The following is a 22467-nucleotide window of genomic DNA, read 5'->3' as shown; positions in this document are numbered from 1 at the left end:
ATTTTGACAAAATTTTCTACAGAAATAAAATTTTAACAAAATTTTCTATAGAAATAAAATTTTCTATAGAAATAAAAATTTTGACAAAATTTTCTATAGAAAGAAAATTTTGATAAAAATTTCTACAGAAATAAAATTTTAACAAAATTTTCTATAGGAATAGACTTTTGACAAAATATTCTATAGAAATAAAATCTTGGTAGATTATTTTTGGCTCGAGTGGCAACCATGATTATGAACCGAATAAAATTTGAACAAAATTTTCTATAGAAATAAAATTTTGACAATGATGAAAATTTTATTGTGAACCGAATAAAATTTTAACAAAATTTTCTCTAGAAATAAAATTTTGACAAAATTTTCTATAGAAATAAAATTTTGACAAAATTTTCTATATAAATAAAATTTTGGTAGATTAATTTTGGCTCTAGTGGCAACCATGGTTATGAACCGATATGGACCAATTTTTGAGTGATTGGACCAATTGTTGTATGGTTGTTAGCGACCATATACTAACACCACGTTCCTAATGTGAACCGGATCGGATGAATTTTGCTCCTCCAAGAGGCTCCGGAGGTCAAATCTGGAGAACGTTTTATATGGGGGCTATATATAATTATGGACCGATATGGACCAATTCTGGCACGGTTGTTAAAGATCATATACTAACACCATGTTCAAAATTACAACCGGATTGGGTGAAATTTGCTTCTCTTGGAGACTTCGAAAGCCAAATCTGGGGATCAGCTTATATGGGGGCTATATATAATTATGAACCGATGTGGACCAATTTTTGCATGGATATTAGAGACCACATAACAATACCAAGTACCAAATTTCAGCCGGATCGGATGCAATTTGCTTCTCTTTGGGGCTTCGCAAGCCAAATCTGGAGATCGGTTTATATGGGGTCCATATATAATTATGGACCGATGTGGACCAATTTTTGCACGGTTATTAGAGACCATATACCAACATCATGTACCAAATTTCAGACGGATCGGATGAAATTTGCTTCTCTTTGAGGCTCCGCAAGCCAAATCTGGGGATCGGTTTATATGGGGGCTATATATAATTATGGACCGATGTGGACCAATTTTTGCACGATTGTTAGAGACCATCTACCTACACCATGTACCAAATTTCAGCCGGATCGGATGAAATATGCTTCTCTTAGAGGCTCCACAAGCCAAATCTGGGGATCGGTTTATATGGGGGCTATATATAATTATGGACCGATGTGGACCAATTTTTGCGTGATTGTTAGAGACCATCTACCAACACCATGTACCAAATTTCAGCCGGATCGGATGAAATATGCTTCTCTTAGAGGCTCCACAAGCCAAATCTGGGGATCGGTTTATATGGGGGCTATATATAATTATGGACCGATGTGGACCAATTTTTGCATGATTGTTAGAGACCATATACCAACACCATATACCAAATTTTAGCCGGATCGGATGAAATATGCTTCTGTTAGAGGCTCCACAAGCCAAATCTGAGGGTCCCTTTATATGGGGGCTATACGTAAAAGTGGACCGATATGGCCCATTTTCAATACCATCCGACCTACATCGATAACAACTACTTGTGCCAAGTTTCAAGTCGATAGCTTGTTTCGTTCGGAAGTTAGCGTGATTTCAACAGACGGACGGACGGACGGACGGACGGACGGACGGACGGACGGACGGACATGCTTAGATCGACTCAGAATTTCACCACGACCCAGAATATATATACTTTATGGGGTCTTAGAGCAATATTTCGATGTGTTACAAACGGAATGACAAAGTTAATATACCCCCATCCTATGATGGAGGGTATAAAAAATAATAATATCTTTAACGGCCATTTTCATGTTGCTACACAGAACAAAAATTCACGAAAATGTTTCCAATTAAAATCTTAATTGAGTTTTCAAAATATTCAATTAAAAATTTAATTGATTCAACAAATTTTTTAATTGAAACAAAAAGCAATCACACAAATTAATAGTATCAATTATTTTTTTAATTGATGCTATCATATCTGTGATTGAAGACATTTCAATTAAAAAATTAATTGGATCAAAATTTTTTGTGTGTACGTTAAGCTATTAACTGAAAAATGTTCAGTGATTATGTTCCTAACGGGCATATGGAATATATAGGCAAGGTGACATATTGACCATAGTACGGTAGTAAGTTTGATAAAGTAGAAGTAAGGAACCTTCATGAAAATGGGAGTAAATCTTCTAAATTATTATTATTATTATTATTATTATTTTTTATTAAAAACTTTAATACTTTTTCAAATCAAATAGGTAGTTTATGTAATTATTTTCGTTAGCTATTGTGTTGTTGTGTGTATTATGTTACACGAAAAAAAGCATGCCCGGTTCCAATGATTTTGTCTTTACACCCATGATTTTGGTATTGATTCCAAGCCAATGAAGCGGAGAATTGAAGTAAGGATACATTTAAATCACAATTGTCTTTTAAGTTTGAGTTTTGCGTACTTGATTCTAGGAAATAAATTTTAATTTATTCGTTTTAAAGTGTTATCAAAATGTGTTAACGGCAACTTAAATTCCCAAATTCAGACTCGAGTTCAAGTAGAATCTATGATTCCAGCAAAAAACTAGTTCGGATCCCCAACTTGTGAAGTCGAAGTCGTGCAAACGTGGAAACGGAAGTACTTCGTTTTCGGATCCTTTACATTGTTTTAGAAGTTATGCCTTGGAAGTTCATTTGAATAAAGAAATTTAAAAAATCCAATTTTACTTTTTATTTTTATCAAAAATGTCATTACAAATTTAAAAGAGAATAGTGTCTTAAATGTAACCTTGCTTCAATTCTCCGCTTCTTTGTCTCGGAATCAATACTAAAATCATTAGTGTAAAGACCAAATCTTTGTAGCCGAGCATGCTGTTTTTCACTGTAGTTATTGACTCGGAGGATTTGAGGTCATTTTGTATTGCTATAGACATTTACCCTGACATTACCACATTTACCCTAACATACCACTGATTTTCGATAGTTCGATTAATTATTAAAGATATGAAAAATATTAAGCTCCGCTATTCAAATCTCGGCATACGTTTTTATGGGGTCTATGGATCAATCTTTGCTTATTGTGAGAGGACACATATCGAATTATCAAACAAAATCGGTAATTAGCGGTCTGAGACCAAATTTCGATTACACAAGCAATGACAAAGCTATTATATCCTCATTCTACGGTAAAGGGTATAAAAAATAACAGAAGACGTCCAAAGAATCATAGCCATATTTAATTTTTAAGGAAACTTGGTTGCAGTTTCATTCCGGGGATATTTTTCGAATATGGAGACGAAATTTTGGGACTTGGGGGGTTTGGTACACCCAGAAAAAAGTGCCTTCGAAACTAAAGGAAACAAGTATATACAGCAGTAAGTTCGGCCGGGCCGAATCTTAAATACCCACCACCATGAATCAAATATAATAGTTTACTTTGAAAACTCATCGTCGTAGCGGGTTACTTGATAATATATAGCATTTTAGGGGGTTTGATGACAAATCTTCTCCCAAGCAAATTAGTTCAACCAGTACACTTCCCGAAGAAAAATATTAAAGATTCTACCTATGAAGACCAGCTCAGATTCTGTATTTATGAGAACCAATTTTGTTTGAGTTTAAGAGAAATCATGAATATATCGTGTATATGATGAAATAACGCCTTGACTTGAAGTCTTAGAAATAAATTCGGGAGTTAGGTCTATATGGGGCCTATACCAAAACATGGACCAATACTCACCACCTCTTAATGTTCCTCAAATACCTCTAGAATTCCACTTTCAGACGAATTGGTGAAAACTACGAATTCTAGAAGCCCAAGAAGTAAAATCGAGAGATCAGTCTATATAGGGGCTACACCAAAACATGGACCGATACGGACCATTTTCGACACACCTCTTTATGGTCCTAAGATACGTCTATATTTCTAATTTCCGGCAATTTGGATAAAAAGTACGGATTCTAGAAGCCCAGGAAATAAAGTCGGGAAATCGGTCTATATGGGGGCTATACCAAAATATGGACCAATAGGCACCATTTGCGACACACCTATTTGTGATCTTAAAATACCTGTAGATTTTCAATTTCAAGCAAATCGGCTAGAAAATATAGTCTCAGACGCCCAAGAAGTAAAACAGAGAGATCGGTCTATATGGGGGTTATACCAAAAAATGGACCAATACACCTCAATTTCGGCACACCTCTTTATGGTCCTCAAGTACCTCTAGATTTTCAATTACAGGCTAATTGGACAAAAACTACGTTTTTTATAAGCCCAAGACACCGAATCGAGAAATCGGTTTATATGGGGACTATATCAAAACTTGGACCGATATAGCCCATCTTCGAACTTGACCTGCCTGCAACCAAAAAACGAATCTGTGCCAAATTTCAGGACGATAGCGCAATTATTGACAAGTTTAAATTTCCTCTGGAACATATAAAAAACGTTTTTATATAACCAGAATCTGATGCAAATTTTAAATCATAGATTCAATCCCACTCAATGAATAAAAAAGTTTTTCAGCGCTCGATAATCACCTCTCTGTAATGCTTATTGTATCATGTGATTTAAAGTCTTTACATTATTTTAGGTGAGGCTTTGTTAAAGCTCATGTCAATACAGACAAGCCCGTTTCAATTGACTCATTAGAAGACAACATGATGTATTTTTTTGTGAAATACCGGCCGAAATGTTGCAAAGATTATGCCAAAATTGGACTAAGTGGATAGAAAATTAGAGGTCCTGTCCCAGTCAATATTTGCATGAAATAAGCTTAAATTATATGGACTCGATTCAAATAATGATTTGCATTTTTTAATTGTGTGTGTGATAATTTGTGTGATAAATTTCTTCTGGTTCTCCGTATTCGCTGCTGTACTTTTTTTTTTTAAATCCTATAGCTCTTAAAAAAGCAGGCTTTAGTTTTAATACCAAACAGTTGTTTGACAATAGTTAAATACCTTTTTAGGCTTCTGGCACATTTTACTTTGTTTTGATTGTACACCCAGAAAAAAGGGGCTCTAATGCCAACTGAACTTTATTTTAGTTCATGAAGTTTAGTTGATGTTAGTTAAACTTTGCACAATATGAGTATATGTTCCTTATTTGAATAATTTTTTGCTAACTTTAATGACGTGAACTAAAAATAAGAAAAAAAGTTTTACACAAATATAGTGCACAATTTTACTAAAAAATAAAATAGTTCATATTTTCCTAAAATGACAGAAGTTTGCTTAAATTGAGTTCATAAGTCTCTCAAATGAGTAAATTTTACTAAAATTGTACCTGTCATGAACTTTGTATAGCGCTAAAGACATTTTAACAATTTTTAAATCCAATTTTTTCTTTCAACATATGAAATTTTCTTAAACAAGAGAAAAAAATTAATTATTTTTAATAAATTTTCTTCAATTTGACAAAAAGTATTAACTTATTTGTAACATGTTGCAATTAGAAAACTATTTTAGTTAAAATTTTCTAAAACAAACCTACATTTTCTTCAACGGTGGGTTCACTTTTTTTGGGTGTATATAAAAACATCTAAATAAAGTTTTACTTATGTGATAGAGAATGGAGCAAACATTTTAAGAATATTTTAAGAAAATATCAATTAAAAAATTAATTTTTAATTACATTAAAATAATTTAATTCTAATTAATTTTTGATTTATTATCTTTATTTTCAGATTCAAGATTTACATTCTACACCCTCAAAAAAATCGCTTCTTTAACATATGTTCCAAACATATTTTGCAGGAAGCACATATATTATTGGATACTGCCGAAATATTAATATGTTTGTTTTATGTGAACATATTATATGTTTGGAAGCATTTTGAGCCCAAAAATAGTATATGCTTGGAAGAATTTTTCACAAAGACGATTGTGCTCATTCCCTAACATACTCGTAATTTTCACTTCCACGAATTTTTTTAGTTCTTGGCACCTTTTTCTGTAATACAAATAATGTTGAAGAAATTATTCACTTTTATAAATTTTTTAAATTTTACCTTTCGCCTGCACGGAGAATCGAACCGAGGACCATACAGTTTGTAAGCCAACACACTATCCACTGGGCTATGTAGCTGTTATAGTCACCAGTAGATAATTATCGTTATAAGTTACATTTATATAGCATAGTTTGCAGCGCCCACGAGCCCATGCAAACATAACATTATTTAACAGAAACATATATTTGTTTGCCACGTGGAGCAGTGGTTAGCATGTCTGCCTTGCATGCAAAGGGTCGTGGGTTCAATCCCTGCTCCGACCGAACACTTTTTTTTTTTAATTTACACATTTATATTTATACTATATTAAGTTCACTCAAAAAAAAGTGAACTCTCTATTTCACTAAAGCCAATTTAACTTTATCTTAGTTCATGGAATTATTATGTTTGGAGAAAGTTGCCTTTACTTTAATAATTTTTTGTTTACGTTAGTTAAATTAACTAGAACCGACGAAAAAAATATACTCAAATGAAGCATAAAGATGAACTAAATTCATGTATTCCACAAAATAGTTCAGAATTTCTTTAAATTTGTAAATTTTACCAAAAAGGCGTCCATCATGAACTTCGTATGTCACTAAAGACATTCTTGCAATTTTGAACTCCAAGTTTTTCCTTCAAACTACAAAATTTTCTTTAACACTTGAAAAAACTTAGTTATGTCTAATAAATTTTCTTGAATTTGTCGAAAAATATTTACTTATTTTTATGACATCGGCGTGATGCCAACGTTTGTAATACTGTTTAGTTAAAATTTTCTACAAATATTCAAAATTTTCTAAAATTAACCGAAAGTTTTCTTCCTGGTGGGTTCACTGTTTTTTCAGTGTTTTTATAATAAAACTTCGAAATGTGGGTTATTAAAGATTTATAGTCAGTAACAGTGCTTGATATAAACGAAATTGACTGATTTTTGGATAAAATATTATTTTTTATTGCAAAAATAACAATTTTGTAACAAAAAACCGTTTTTTTTTCTTTAATAATTCATTTTAAAGAAAAAGACTTTTTAAATTGTTTTAGCTGCAAAACTCGAACTTAATGCCCGCTTTTATATTTGAAGGTGTCCGTCAACTCCTCGTGGACTACTTATTAACAAAGAGGAACTAAACTTTGTTTTTATACATTTTACTGTGTAATTTTTCACTATTTCCTCCTTATTTTATTTTACTGTCCCAACTCTAAAAAGAGTATAGTGCCCTTTTGTTATTTTTATGAAGACTCCTGATTTCTTTTAACGAACCAAGAAAAAAATTGTGCCCATAATGCCAAAATGATAAACAAAACACATGTCCACACATACATAAAATGCTGCTCTCAAGGCGAACACATATGCTGTTTGTTTTTCAAATGTATATTCTCTTGGTTCCGAATATCTATTCTCTTTATTCAAATTAAATAATATTTAGACTTAAGCATATCAAATGTTTGGCCTTATCATAAAACAGTTTTCCGAAACAACATACCAGCGGTTTCACAGAAATTGTTCTCTTTTGATTCTTTCGCTGTGTTATGTTGATATCTTTCGTCAACTCTCCCGGTTTCCATTTCTATTTCTTTCTCTATACTCTCTCTCTCTCTCTGTCGCTCTCTGAATGAAATATCACAACATATATATGTTTACTCGAAATTTGTAAATTTATATATGTTTACATTCACACATATTATTTTTATGAAACATTCATGCCCCAAACATAATATATTCTAACATATTAACATATGTGTCCCAAACATTTAGTGTTAGTTTAGGAACATTACATGTTTGCCCTTAAATATATTGTGATTAAAAATTGTGCCCGAAACACATTTTGTTTATATCGCATATGAAAAACATATTTTTCTAACAGTGTAGATGATTCGGAAACGGTGGCCGTCATAATTTTGATTGATAATTTACGATTTACATTAAAATAATCAAAATTGATAACACAAACTAATAAATCAATAAAAAGTATTGATTTATTAGTATTAGGGGATAATTTTGAATTTGAATTATTCTATGCAATACTTTTCTGACCCCGAAAAAACGTGCAAAATAATGTCTCAATTATAAGCAACGACTTGGGTGGATATAAGGAAGCAGGGAGTAGTCTATTGGTTATATTCATTAAGATAGATTATATCTTCTAATAAATGGAATCTAAGTGGGTGTCGTTTTCGAATGTCCTCTGTAGTGGACATCAGTAGTCAAAGGTTCAAAGAAAAAGTCGCTGGGGGCCAGATCTGGAGAATACGGTGGGTGGGGAAGCAATTCGAAGCCCAATTCATGAATTTTTGCCATCGTTCTCAATGACTTGTGGCACGGTGCGTTGTCTTGGTGGAACAACACTTTTTTCTTCTTCATATGGGACCGTTTTGCCGCGATTTCGACCTTCAAACGCTCCAATAACGCCATATAATAGTCACTGTTGATGGTTTTTCCCTTCTCATGATAATCGATAAAAATTATTCCATGCGCATCCCAAAAAACAGAGGCCATTATTTTGCCAGCGGACTTTTGAGCATTTCCACGCTTCGGAGACGGTTCACCGGTCGCTGTCCACTCAGCCGACTGTCGATTGGACTCAGGAGTGTAGTGATGGAGCCATGTTTCATCCATTGTCACATATCGACGGAAAAACTCAGGTGTATTACGAGTTAACAGCTGCAAACACCGCTCAGAATCATCAACACGTTGTTGTTTTTGATCAAATGTGAGCTCGCGCGGCACCCATTTTGCACAGAGTTTCCGGATATCCAAATATTGATGAATGATATGACCAACACGTTCCTTTGATATCTTTAAGGCCTCTGCTATCTCGATCAACTTCATTTTACCGTCATTCAAAATCATTTTGTGGATTTTTTTGATGTTTTCGTCGGTAACCACCTCTTTCGGGCGTCCACTGCGTTCACCGTCCTCCGTGCTCATTTTACCACGCTTGAATTTTGCATACCAATCAATTATTGTTGATTTCCCTGGGACAGAGTCCGGAAACTCATTATCAAGCCAAGTTTTTGCTTCCACCGTATTTTTTCCCTTCAGAAAACAGTATTTTATCAAAACACAAAATTTCTTTTTTTCCATTTTTTTCACAATAACAAAAGTTGCTTCACAAAATACGCTCTATCTCACAAACTTACAGACGTCACATTTTGACACGAATCATTTGAAGGTTGGTACTATATAAAAATAATATGAATTTAATACTAGCGACGCCATCTATGTGTCAGACCGGGGACTTATCAGCCAACCTGTTAAATTGGTGGCTACACGCAAAGAAAAAAAAAAACGTTTAGAAAACGTGTACGGAAAACGTTTTTCTTTTGTTAGAGTTTTTTGAATTACTTCGAAAATTTTAAACTTTTATCACCAAAAAAATTCGTTTGTTACAAAATTTTTATTTTTTCAATAAAAAAAATTATGTTTGAACCAACAACACAGTCCATTTCATTTATATCAAGCACTGTTCTTTTCTGACTTTAAGTCTTTAATAAGACACATTTTACAGTTTCATAGTAAAAATTGAATATAGTAGTATGTAATGTTGAACACCTTTTCGGAATCTTCCGAAATATATGTAAAAAAAAATAAAAACAAGTATACACGGCCGTAAGTTCGGCCAGGCCGAATCTTATGTACCCTCCACCATGGATTGCGTAGGAACTTCTACTAAAGGCTGTCATCCACAATCGAATTACTTGGGTTGCGATAACACTTGCCGATGGCAAGGTATCGTAAAACTTTTTAACACTGTCTTCTAAATTGTAAGTTAGCCCATACGGGGTATATATTAAACAAAAAAAGGCCGATTAAATACGTATATAATCTAGTTTGACAAAACTTTCTATAGAAATAAAATTTTGACAAAATTTTCTATAGAAATAAAAATTTGACAAAATTTTCTATAGAAATAAAAACTTGACAAAATTTTCTATAGAAATAAAATGTTGACAAAATTTTCTATGGAAGTAAAATGTTGACAAAATTTTCTATAGCAATACAATTTTGACAAAAATTTCTATAGAAATAAAATGTTGACAAAATTTTGTATAGAAATAAAATTTTGACAAAATTTTGTATAGAAATAAAATGTTGACAAAATTTTCTACAGAAATAAATTTTTTACAAAATTTTCTATAGAAATAAAATTTTGACAAACATTTCTATAGAAATAAACTTTGGACAAAACTTTCTATAGAAATGAAATTTTAACAAAACTTTCTATAGTAATAAAATTTGACAAAATATTCTATGGAAATAAAGTTTTGGTAGATTATTTTTGGCGATATGGACCAATTTTTGTGTAATAAGTCATCGGCTATATATAACTAAAGACCGATATGGACCAATTTTTACATGGCTGTTAGAGGCCATATATTGACAAAATGTACCAAATTTCAACCGTATCGGATGACTTTTGCTCCTCCAAGAGGTTCCGGCGTCAAATCTGGGGACGGTTTATATGGGAACTATATATAATTATGGACCGATATGGACCAATTTTTGCATGGTTGTTAGAGACCATATACTAACACCATGTACCAAATTTCAACTGGATCGGATGAATTTTGCTCTTCCAAGAGGCTCCGGAGGTCAAATCTGGGGATCGGTTTATATGGGGGCTATATATAATTATGGACCGATATGGACCAATTTTTGCATGGTTATTAGAGGCCGTAAACTAACATCAGGTACCAAATTTCAACCGGATCGGATGAATTTTGCCCCCCCAAGAGGCTCCGGAGGTCAAATCTGGGGATCGGTTTATATGGGGGCTATATATAATTATGGACCGATATGGACCAATTTTTGCATGGTTGTTAGAGACCATATACTAACATCAGGTACCAAATTTCAATCGGATCGGATGAATTTTGCCCCTCCAAGAGGCTCCGGAGGTCAAATCTGGGGATCGGTTTATATGGGGGCTATATATAATTATGGACCGATGTGGACCAATTTTTGCATGGTTGTTAGAGACCGTATACTAAGACCACGTACCAAATTTCAACCGGATCGGATGAATTTTGCTGCTCCGGGAGGCTCCCCAAGCCAAATTTGGGGATCGGTTTATATGGGGGCTATACGTAAACGTGGTCCGATATGGCCCATTTTCAATACCATCCGACCTACATCAATAACAACTACTTGTGCCAAGTTTCAAGTCGATAGCTTGTTTCGTTCGGAAGTTAGCGTGATTTCCACAGACGGACGGACAGCCGGACAGACGGACAGACGGACGGACGGACGGACATGCTTAGATCGACTCAAAATTTCACCACGACCCAGAATATATATACTTTATGGGGTCTTAGAGCAATATTTCGATGTGTTACAAACGGAATGACAAAGTTAATATACCCCCATCCTATGGTGGAGGGTATAAAAAAACTTTTTGGTGTTCAGTCGAAGCAGGGATCGAAGCCAGGACCCTTGGTATGTAAGGCGGACGTGCCCAACTAAATGTATGGTTCTATTAAATGAAATTTGTGTAATCGGCACGTGGGCGCCGCACGCTATGCTATATAAATATAACTTATATGGATAATTGTCGATTGATGACATTAACAGCTACAAAGATCAGTGGATAGTGTGTTGGCTTACAAATGGCATGGTCCGCGATTCGATTCTTCGTCCAGGCGAAAGGTAAAATTTATAAAATCGAATGATTTCTTCTACATTGTTTGTATTACAGAAAAAGGTGCTAAGAACTAAAAAAAACTTCGTGGAAGTGAGAAAGATGTGAGCGAAAATGCAATTAGTCAGAAAAGATTTTTTTTTGAGTTAGTCTTTATGAAATTGTTCTTACATCCTGGAAAAGAATAAACGTTTATCACAAAAAGTATATACTTTTCTTCCAAATAAACTTCCTTAAAGCAAAAAGCAAATGAGAAACGAACTTCGTTTGTCTAAAATTTCGTTTGGGAGGAAAGAATTATTTTGTTTGCGTGTATATACTTTGTTAGGTATTCACTGTTTCCAAGAACAAGCGGGAATGTTCTCATTGTATAGCTGCCGTACGTCATTTGTTTGTCGCATGAAATTGGAACTCTCAATATATAAATCAAATAATAACGAACAATCAAAGAAAATCTTAATAAATATTACCAATGTCTGACAATGACTCTACGTGTTTTTTCGCATTGTGTACGTCTTTAATTTTTTATTTACTCTTTAAAGTCTGGACATTTGACCATGTTTAGCATAAATTTGAATCTATTATGAACGCAAACAAGTACACTGTTAGAAAAATATGTTTTTCATATGTTTCGATATAAACAAAATGTGTTTCGGGCACAATTTTTAAACACAATATATTTAAGTGCACACATGTAATGTTCTCAAACTAACACTAAATGTTTGGAACACATATGTTAATATGTTAGAATATATTATGTTTGGGGCATGCATGTTTCATAAAAATTATATGTGTGAATGTAAACATATATAAATTTACAAATTTCGATTAAACATATATATGTTGTGATATTTTATTCAGAGAGCGAAAGAGAGAGAGAGAGTATAGAGAAAGAAATAGAGATAAAAACCGGGAGGGTTGACGAAAGATATCAAATTAACACAGCGAGAGAATCGAAAGAGAGCAATTTCTGTGAAACCGCTTATATGTTGTTTCGGAAACTGCTTTATGATAAGGCAAACATTTAATACGCTTAAGTCTAAATATTATTTAATTTAAGTCTAAATATTATTTAATTTGTGTATATTATAAAATTATTTATGTATGTTTATACTCGACCCCACGTTCTTCCTTTGTTAGAGTTTTTGAATTCCTTCCAAAATATCAAACTTTTATACCAAAACCAGTTTTTTATTACAAAATTGTTATTTTTGCAATAAAAAAATAATATTGTATCCACAAGCTCAGTCCATTTCGTTTATATCAAGCACTGTTTCTGACTGTAAATCTTTAATAACCCACATTTCGAAGTTTCATTATAAAAATTTAATATAGTATAAATATAAATGCGTAAATTAAAAAAAAAAAAACAATTGGTGTTTGGTCGGAGCAGGGATTGAACCCACGACCCTTTGCATGTACGGCAGACATGCTAACCACTGCTCCACGTTGCCAACACATGTATGTTTCTGTTAAATAATGTTATGTTTGCATGGGCTCGTGGGCGCTGCAAACTATGCTATATAAATGTAACTTATAACGATAATTGTCTTCTGGTGACTATAACAGCTACGTAGCTCAGTGGTAGTGTGTTGGCTTACAAACTGTATGGTCCTCGGTTCGATTCTCCGTCCAGGCGAAAGGTAAAATTTAAAAAAATTATAAAATTGAATAATTTCTTCAACATTATTTGTATTACAGAAAAAGGTGCTAAGAACTAAAAAATTTCGTGGAAGTGAAAATTATGTTAGGGAATGAGCACAATCTTCTTTGGGGAAAATTCTTGCAAGCATATAATATTTTTGGGCTCAAAATGCTTCAAAAATAGAATATGTTCACATAAAACAAACATATTAATGTTTCGGCAGTATCCAATAATATATGTGCTTCCTGCAAAATATGTTTGGAACATATGTTAGAGAGGCGATTTTTTTTTGAGGGTGTACAATAAGTATATTCTCTTCTCTTCTTGTAAAATCCTACTTACCGCCAGGCGTGCTTTTCGACGCCACCGCCGCCACATAAACAGCACTGCGTGAAAGTGTTGAGCTCCATAGAAGAAGTGTTGTTACAAACAAAATGGTTCGTATTAACCAAATGCAACTGCAAATAAATAATATGAGATAAACATATTAATTAATATAAATATATTGATATACGGCATGTGATTGTCGAATCGCTCAGAGATCATAGATTAATGCCGGTTGTCTAAAGCATAATCTTAGTATAAACATTCAGTGATCCTTTTCTGACAGGCGGAAATTGAGTGGTATCTTTTAAATTAACTAAATCAAAGACAAAGCGAACCACCATTGTCTTCTTCTCAAAACATATATCAGATACCCTATCGTAAAGAGATTTACATTGACCCGGGTTAGGTGGAATAATTATTGCATGTCATTGTGAGTGGAGAAAAAGAAAAAAAACACGATATTACCAACTATACACCCTCAAAAAAAATCGAATCTGTAACATATACTCCCAAACATATTCTGCTTCAAGCATATATATTTTTAGAATCCAGCAAAAAAATTTGGAAGTTCTTCTCAAGGCACAACTTTAAAGGAACTTCCAAAAATGCCCTCCCAAAGATGTTCTTCATTTTAACTGGGCAGGAAATCCATTTGAGTCAATTTTTTATACCCTCCACCATAGGATGGGGGTATATTAACTTTGTCATTCCGTTTGTAACACATCGCAATATTGCTCTAAGACCCCATAAAGTATATATATTCTGGGTCGTGGTGAAATTCTGAGTCGATCTGAGCATGTCCGTCCGTCTGTTGAAATCAAGCTAACTTCCGAACGAAACAAGCTATCGACTTGAAACTTGGCACAAGTAGTTGTTATTGATGTAGGTCGGATGGTATTGCAAATGGGCCATATCGGTCCACTTTTACGTATAGCCCCCATATAAACGGGCCCCCAAATTTGGCTTGCGATTGCTCTAAGAGAAGCAAATTTCATCCGATCCCGCTGAAATTCGGAACATGGTGTTAGTATATGGTCTCTAACAACCATGCAAAAATTGGTTCATATTGGTCCACTTTTACGTATAGCCCCCATATAAACGGACGCCCAAATTTGTCTTGCGATTGCTCTAAGAGAAGCAAATTTCATCCGATCCGGTTGAAATTTGGTACATGGTGTTAGCATATGGTCTCTAACAATCATGCAAAAATTGGTCCATATCGGTCCACTTTTACGTATAGCCCCCATATAAACCGATCCCCCGATTTGGCTTGCGGAACCTCTAAGAGAAGAAAATTTCATCCGATCCGGCTGAAATTTGGTACGTGGTGTTAGTATATGGTCTCTAACAACCATGCAAAAATTGGTCCATATCGGTCCATAATTACATATAGCCCCCATATAAACCGATTCCCCGATTTGGCTTGCGGAGCCTCTAAGAAAACCAAATTTCATCCGATCCGGCTGAAATTTGGTACATGGTGTTGGTATATGTTCTCTAATGACCATGCAAAAATTGGTCCACATCGGCCCATAATTATATATAGCCCCCATATAAACCGATCCCCAGATTTGACCTCCGGAGCCTCTTAGAGGAGCAAAAGTCATCCGATCCGACTGAAATTTGGTACGTGGTGTTAGTATATTGTCTCTAACAACCATGCCAAAATTGGTCCATATCGGTCCATAATTATATATAGCCCCCATATAAGCCGATCCCCAGATTTGACCTCCGGAGCCACTTAGAGGAGCAAAATTCATCCGATCCGGTTGAAATTTGGTACGTGGTGTTAGTATATGGTCTCTAACACCCACGCAAGAATTGATCCATATCGGTCCATAATTAAAGGGTGATTTGTTAAGAGCTTGATAACTTTTTTTAAAAAAAAACGCATAAAATTTGCAAAATCTCATCGGTTCTTTATTTGAAACGTTAGATTGGTCCATGACATTTACTTTTTGAAGATAATTTCATTTAAATGTTGACCGCGGCTGCGTCTTAGGTGGTCCATTCGGAAAGTCCAATTTTGGGCAACTTTTTCGAGCATTTCGGCCGGAATAGCCCGAATTTCTTCGGAAATGTTGTTTTCCAAAGCTGGAATAGTTGCTGGCTTATTTCTGTAGACTTTAGACTTGACGTAGCCCCACAAAAAATAGTCTAAAGGCATCAAATCGCATGATCTTGGTGGCCAACTTACCGGTCCATTTCTTGAGATGAATTGTTCTCCGAAGTTTTCCCTCAAAATGGCCATAGAATCGCGAGCTGTGTGGCATGTAGCGCCATCTTGTTGAAACCACATGTCAACCAAGTTCAGTTCTTCCATTTTTGGCAACAAAAAGTTTGTTAGCATCGAACGATAGCGATCGCCATTCACCGTAACGTTGCGTCCAACAGCATCTTTGAAAAAATACGGTCCAATGATTCCACCAGCGTACAAACCACACCAAACAGTGCATTTTTCGGGATGCATGGGCAGTTCTTGAACGGCTTCTGGTTGCTCTTCACTCCAAATGCGGCAATTTTGCTTATTTACGTAGCCATTCAACCAGAAATGAGCATCATCGCTGAACAAAATTTGTCTATAAAAAAGCGGATTTTCTGCCAACTTTTCTAGGGCCCATTCACTGAAAATTCGACGTTGTGGCAGATCGTTCGGCTATTCATGATGAAATGTCAAAGCATACTGAGCATCTTTCTCTTTGACACCATGTCTGAAATCCCACGTGATCTGTCAAATACTAATGCATGAAAATCCTAACCTCAAAAGAATCACCCTTTATATATAGCCCCCATATAAATCGATCCCCAGATTTGTCCTCCGGAGCCTCTTAGAGGAGCTAAATTCAACCGATCCGGTTGAAATTTGGAACATGTTGTTAGAATGTGGTCTCTAACAAACACGCAAGAATTGGTCCATATCGGTCAATAATTATATATAGCCCCCATATAAACCGTTCCCAAGATTTGATCTCCGGAGGCTCTTGGAGGAGCAAAATTCATCCGATCCGGTTGAAATTTGCAACGTGGTGTTAGTATAAGGCCGCTAATAACCATGCCAAAATTGGTCCATATCGGTCTATAGTTATATATAGCCGATCCCCAATCACACAAAAATTGGTCCATATCGGTTCATAATCATGGTTGCCACTCGAGCCAAAAATAATCTACCAAATTTTATTTTTATAGAAAACATTGTCAAAATGATACATCGGGCTGCCACCTAACCTAACCTAACCTACTTCTATAGAAAATGTTGTCAAAATTTTTTTTCTATAAAAAATTTTGTCAAAATTTTATTTCTATAGAAAATTTTGTCCAAATTTTATTTCTATAGAATTTTTTTTCCAAATTTTATTTCTATAGAAATTTTTTTCCAAATTTTATTTATATAGAAAATTTTTTCCAAATTTTACTTCTATAGAAAATGTTGTCAAAATTTTATTTCTATAGAAACTTTAAACTTAATTATATACGTATTTAATCGGCATTTTTTAGTTTAATTTATACCACGTATGGACTATGTGGTACATATTACGGTGTTAGGAAGTTTTAAGATACCTTGCTATCGGCAAGTGTTACCGCAACCCAAGTAATTCCATTGTGGATGACAGTCTTCAGTAGAAGTTTCTACGCAATCCATGGTGGAGGGTACATAAGCTTCGGCCTGGCCGAACTCACGGCCGTATATACTTGTTTAAAACTCGTTTTTTATATTTTTAATGGGAAATTAATTATTTTGTTTCGTAAAAATAGACAATTAAAGCCAAGTTTCCTCAAATTTAGTAAAATTTCCTATAAAATGATAATTCTGACTTCCTTTATTGTAGAAAGCTTATCATACATACGAATAATACTTGGCACAGAAAAATATTTTAGTTCATTCGAACTAAGACGTATTCAATCGTTTCAAAACTTAAGGAAACACACGTTAGAATATAGAAGTTGGAATCGTGTTGTTACACAGAAAATAATATTATAATTTTTGAGGTAACAATAAATTGTTGTTACAGAAAATTTTTAGGTTCAACAAAATTTTTGCTGATATAACAAAATGTTTGTTGATAAAACAAAATTGGTTGTTAAAGTGACTAAAATCGTAATTGTATTTACAAATGACGTTGTTAGCTCAAATTTAAACATAATTTTAATTGTATTGACAATCAAATTAATTGATATTTTTTGTGTGTATGATATACGAAGAGATAGTTAACAAATAATTTAGTAAAATAATATAATAAATAACAAATAAAATATATAAAATATTTGTTATTTTAAATTATTGAGAAAATACCAGAAGAATAACAACCCCTTAATTCGTCTTCAATTATCAGGTAATATTCAGTGACGCTAACCTTTTGTGAAAAAATTGGTTTATAATTTTTTATATTTGTAGGTATTGAAATTGTAAAAGGAGGACAACATCGTTAGGCAGCAACTTATTAAAAGTGAAAGGTACAAGAAGAAGAAAAATGCGATTTACAGTTGATAAGTAAAAGTTTTACCACAAATATGTAAGATTTGTCCAAATGAATGAAAAAACTTCAATAAAATCAATCCATATATGAATTCAATTCAGTCAAATTTTTCCATTCTGTAGTATAGTGGTACATAAATATAGGAAAATGTTAACTAATATATGGAATGCATTCTACCTAATTTCTACGAAAATCACATCGTTCAAACAAATAAAAATGTCTTTGGCGCTATACGAAGTTCAACTTTCTTCACAATGAGTTCATTTTAACTTAAGATTTTATTTAACATAATATGTTTGAATAATACAAACAATATTTTGTTTGGATCAATACTAAAAATATATATGCTTGAAGCAAAATGTGTTTGGGGTATATATTACAGAAACGATTTCTAACTCGAGATATATTGTGTTTCGTGAAAAAAGAGCGAAAATTTAAAAATAACGGGATATCTCAAAAACTGTTCCATAAAAACTGTTCCATTTAAACATTTTTTCTTTGAATTCAGTAGCTCAAAATACATAAGAAAAGTTGATTTTCATCAAGTGTACATTTTGAGTGTAAACTAGTGTTATCAGAATAAATTCGGGAATTTCACTAGACCCAAAGAAAACCACACTTGAACCTTACGAAAAAAGGTTTATTATAGTCGGCTTTTGCCGAAATAAATCTTTGTACAAACATCTCTCAAAACCGATAAACTTTTCAATGAAGTCGTTTTGCCCTTATAGTTAAGTGATTCGATTTCAAAATGGGTATAAGTTAGGTTAGGTGGCAGCCCGATGTATCAGGCTCACTTAGACTATTTAGTCCATTGTGATACCACAGTGGTGAACTTCTCTCTTATCACTGAGTGCTGCCGATTCCATGTTAAGCTCAATGACAAGGGACCTCCTTTTTATATCCGAGTCCGAACGGCGTTCAACATTGCAGTGAAGCAGTGTTGCCAGGTAATTTTTGATTCTTCCCCCCAAAACTTAAGTAAAAAACCCCTAAATTGGTCTAGACTTTTTTCAAAAACCCCCAAAAATTTTAAGTATGTAAATAGTACAAAAAGAGGCCCAAAATTTCGTTAAAAATCCTGTAGTAATACACTTTAAAAATTAAATTTAACACAAATATATAAACTGAAAGAAGATTTGTTATGAGGAACAAAATTTTACACAAAATAAGTTTTTTTTAATGCTAAAAATTTTCTTTAGAAGTAAATAAAAATCATTACACCACTTGTCACAAATTCGGGTTCGATTACTGCTTCGACCGAACACCAAAAAGTTTTTCAGCGGTGGATTATCCCACCTCAGTAATGCTGGTGACATTTCAAAGCTTCTCTAAGTGGTTGCACTGCAATGTGGAACGCCGTTCGGACTCGGCTATAAAAGGAGGTCCCTTGTCATTGAGCTTAACATGGAATCGGGCAGTGATACGAGAGAAGTTTGTCAATGTGGTATCACAACGGATTGAATAATCTAAGTGAGCCTGGCTGATACATCGGGCTGCCACCTAACCTAACCTTGTTTTTAATTGTATCAAATATTAAAAATTCCCCTTCAACAGAATGTCATTGCATACTTGCTTGTATTTAGGAATATGGGTTGACTTCCCTTATTTTTTTTCTCAAAATTCATGCCAGAATTGTTCCAAATTTTGTTGAGAATTGCTCCACTTTATGAGATCTAAGATATTTTTTTACCCCCAAAAATCCCCCCAAATAAATGTTACCCCTAAAAATCTCCCTAAACGTGTAAAAATCCCTAAATTTGGGGGGAAAACCCCCAACCTGGCTACATTGCAGTGAAGCCACTTAGAGAAGCTGTGAAACTCTCAGAAATGTCACCAGCATTACTGAGGTGGGATAATCCACCGCTGAAAAACTTTTTGGTGTTCGGTCGAAGCAGGAATCGAACCCACGACCTTGTGTCTGCAAGGCGGGTATGCTAACCATTGCACCACGGTATCTTTACATGAAAAAAAAATTTTGTTTGACTAAGGTCAACTTGTCTTTAATATTTCTGAAAAGTTCTTAAAAAATTAATGAAATTGTCTTTAAATTTGTTGTCTTTTTGCATCTACACGCAGAGAAGGGATATTATCCCACCAAACATGTTTCAAAAGCAAAATGTTATTTTTGGATGGTTTTTGTAACAAAAATGTTGTTTTCGCGGAAAACATATAAATGTTTTTTCTTGAAATATGTTTGGGGGATATCATATTCCTTCTCTGGGTGTAGACAACAAAGCAAAACAGCGCTTAAAATAGGAGATATCTTCTACCACTTGTTTGTTGTTTGACATTTATTTACGTGCATGCAAATACTTAAGAGATCTGAGTGTACAGTTCACTTATGAAAAATAAACGTTTATTGCTGCCCACTCTAATATTCTATGATTGATAGAAATGTGTGTATGCTTCACTATTATCAAATTGAATTTACGAATGCACATATGGATCAGTGCGTGCCTGTATTTTTATTTGTGAATTAAAAAATATCAATTTTCAGCGAATAACAAGAAATTATCAATAACCTCAACTCAACAATGAACCCAAGATTCATTTGAAATTCATCCATTTCCATTTAAATAAGCAATCACGAAATAAACATTTGCCTGTCGGTGGCGACAACAGATTTAAGTATTAGGTACAAATTGAGAGGGGCACCGAAAGAAAATATTTTTTGATTACTTAGAATTGAAAAATTATTAGGAAACTCACGTTTTGAGCCACGTTGATTAGGGATTATCAGCCATTTAACATCAGGAATTAAATACCAATAACCTTGCCAAAAAAGTTTAATATATATATTTGTATCATTTTGTGTTTGGAAAAACACAATTAAAAAAATTAAGCCTCCAGGGCACTAAAACCAAATTAACTCAATTTAAGGAAATTATTATGCCCTTCTGAATTAGTAAACATTGTTTGTGGGGTATTAATGGCATAGGTTTGGGAGATAAATCGCATTTTCATATTTAAGAACATTAGGGGGTACATAGTTATGGGACTTTTATCACAATCTGAACAGAAATGTCTGATATAGTTGATTCTGAACCTACAGAGTTAGTATGACACTAATATTGAGTCCATTATTAAACAAGTATGTATGGCCGTAAGTTCGGCCAGGCCGAAGCTTATGTACCCTCCACCAAGGATTGCGTAGAAACTTCTTCTAAACACTGCCATCCACAATCGAATTACTTAAGTTGCGGTAACGCTTGCCGGTGGCAAGGTATCTTAAAACCTCCTAACACCGTCTTCTAAATTGTATGTAAGATCGATCAAATACGTATATAATTCAGTTTGACAAAATTTTCTATAGACTAAAAAAATTTTGACAAAATTTTCTATAGAAATAAAATTTTCATAAAATTTTCTATAGAAAGAAAATTTTGATAAAATTTTCTACAGAAATAAAATTTTGACTAAATTTTCTATAGAAATAAAATTTTTACAAGATTTCCTATAGAAATAAAATTTTAACAAAAATTTTCTATAGAAATAAAATTTTGACAACATTTTCTATAGAAGTAACATTTGGAAAAAAATCTATAGAAATAAAATTTGGAAAAAATTTTCTATAGAAATAAAATTTTTACAAAAGTTTCTATAGAAATAAAATTTTGACTAAATTTTCTAGAGAAATAAAATGTTGACAAGATTTTCTATAGAAATAAAATTTCAACAAAAATTTTCTATAGAAATAAAATTTTAACAAAATTTTCTATAGAAATAAAATTTTGGTAGATTATTTTTGGCTCGAGTGGCAACCATGATTATGAACCGATATCATATGCTGACACCACGTACCAAATTTCAACCGGATCGGATGAAATTTGCTTCTCTTAGAGGCTCCGCAAGCCAAATCTGGGGATCGATTTATATGGGGGCTATATATAATTATGGACCGATATGGACCAATTCCTGCATGGTTGTTGGATACCATATACTAACACCACGTACCAAATTTCAACCGGATCGGATGAATTGTGCTCCTTTAAGAGGCTCCGGAGGTCAAATCTGGGGATCGCCTTTATGGGGGCTATATGTAATTATGGATCGATATGGACCAATTTTGGCATGATTGTTAGAGACAATATACTAACACCACGTACCAAATTTCAATCGGATCGGATGACTTTTGCTCCTCTAATAGGCTCCGGAGGTCAAATCTGGGGATCGGTTTATATGGGGGCTATATATTATTATGGGCCCATGTGGACCAATTTTTGCATGGTCATTAGAGAACATATGCCAACACCATGTACCAAATTTCAGTCGGATCGGATGAAATTTGCTTCTCTTAGAGGCTCCGCAAGCCAAATCGGCAGGTCGGTTTATATGGAGGCTATATAT

General features: G+C 33.8%; 1 protein-coding gene across 1 annotated transcript in view; it reads right to left on the bottom strand.

The window, feature by feature from the left end:
* LOC142230669 (cytokine receptor-like) overlaps nt 1-22467 on the bottom strand; it is a 186323-nt gene that overhangs the window by 97397 nt on the left and 66459 nt on the right. The window contains exon 3 of the mRNA XM_075301306.1: nt 13658-13773. Within this exon, the coding sequence (XP_075157421.1) occupies nt 13658-13773 (116 nt within the window). The remainder of the gene's footprint in view (nt 1-13657; nt 13774-22467) is intronic.

The sequence above is a fragment of the Haematobia irritans genome, chromosome 3 (assembly GCF_050003625.1).
Source record: "Haematobia irritans isolate KBUSLIRL chromosome 3, ASM5000362v1, whole genome shotgun sequence".
In the NCBI taxonomy this organism is placed as follows: Eukaryota; Metazoa; Arthropoda; class Insecta; order Diptera; family Muscidae; genus Haematobia; species Haematobia irritans.
The sequence above is the reverse complement of the archived record's forward strand: the minus strand, read 5'-3'. Positions and strand labels throughout refer to the sequence as shown.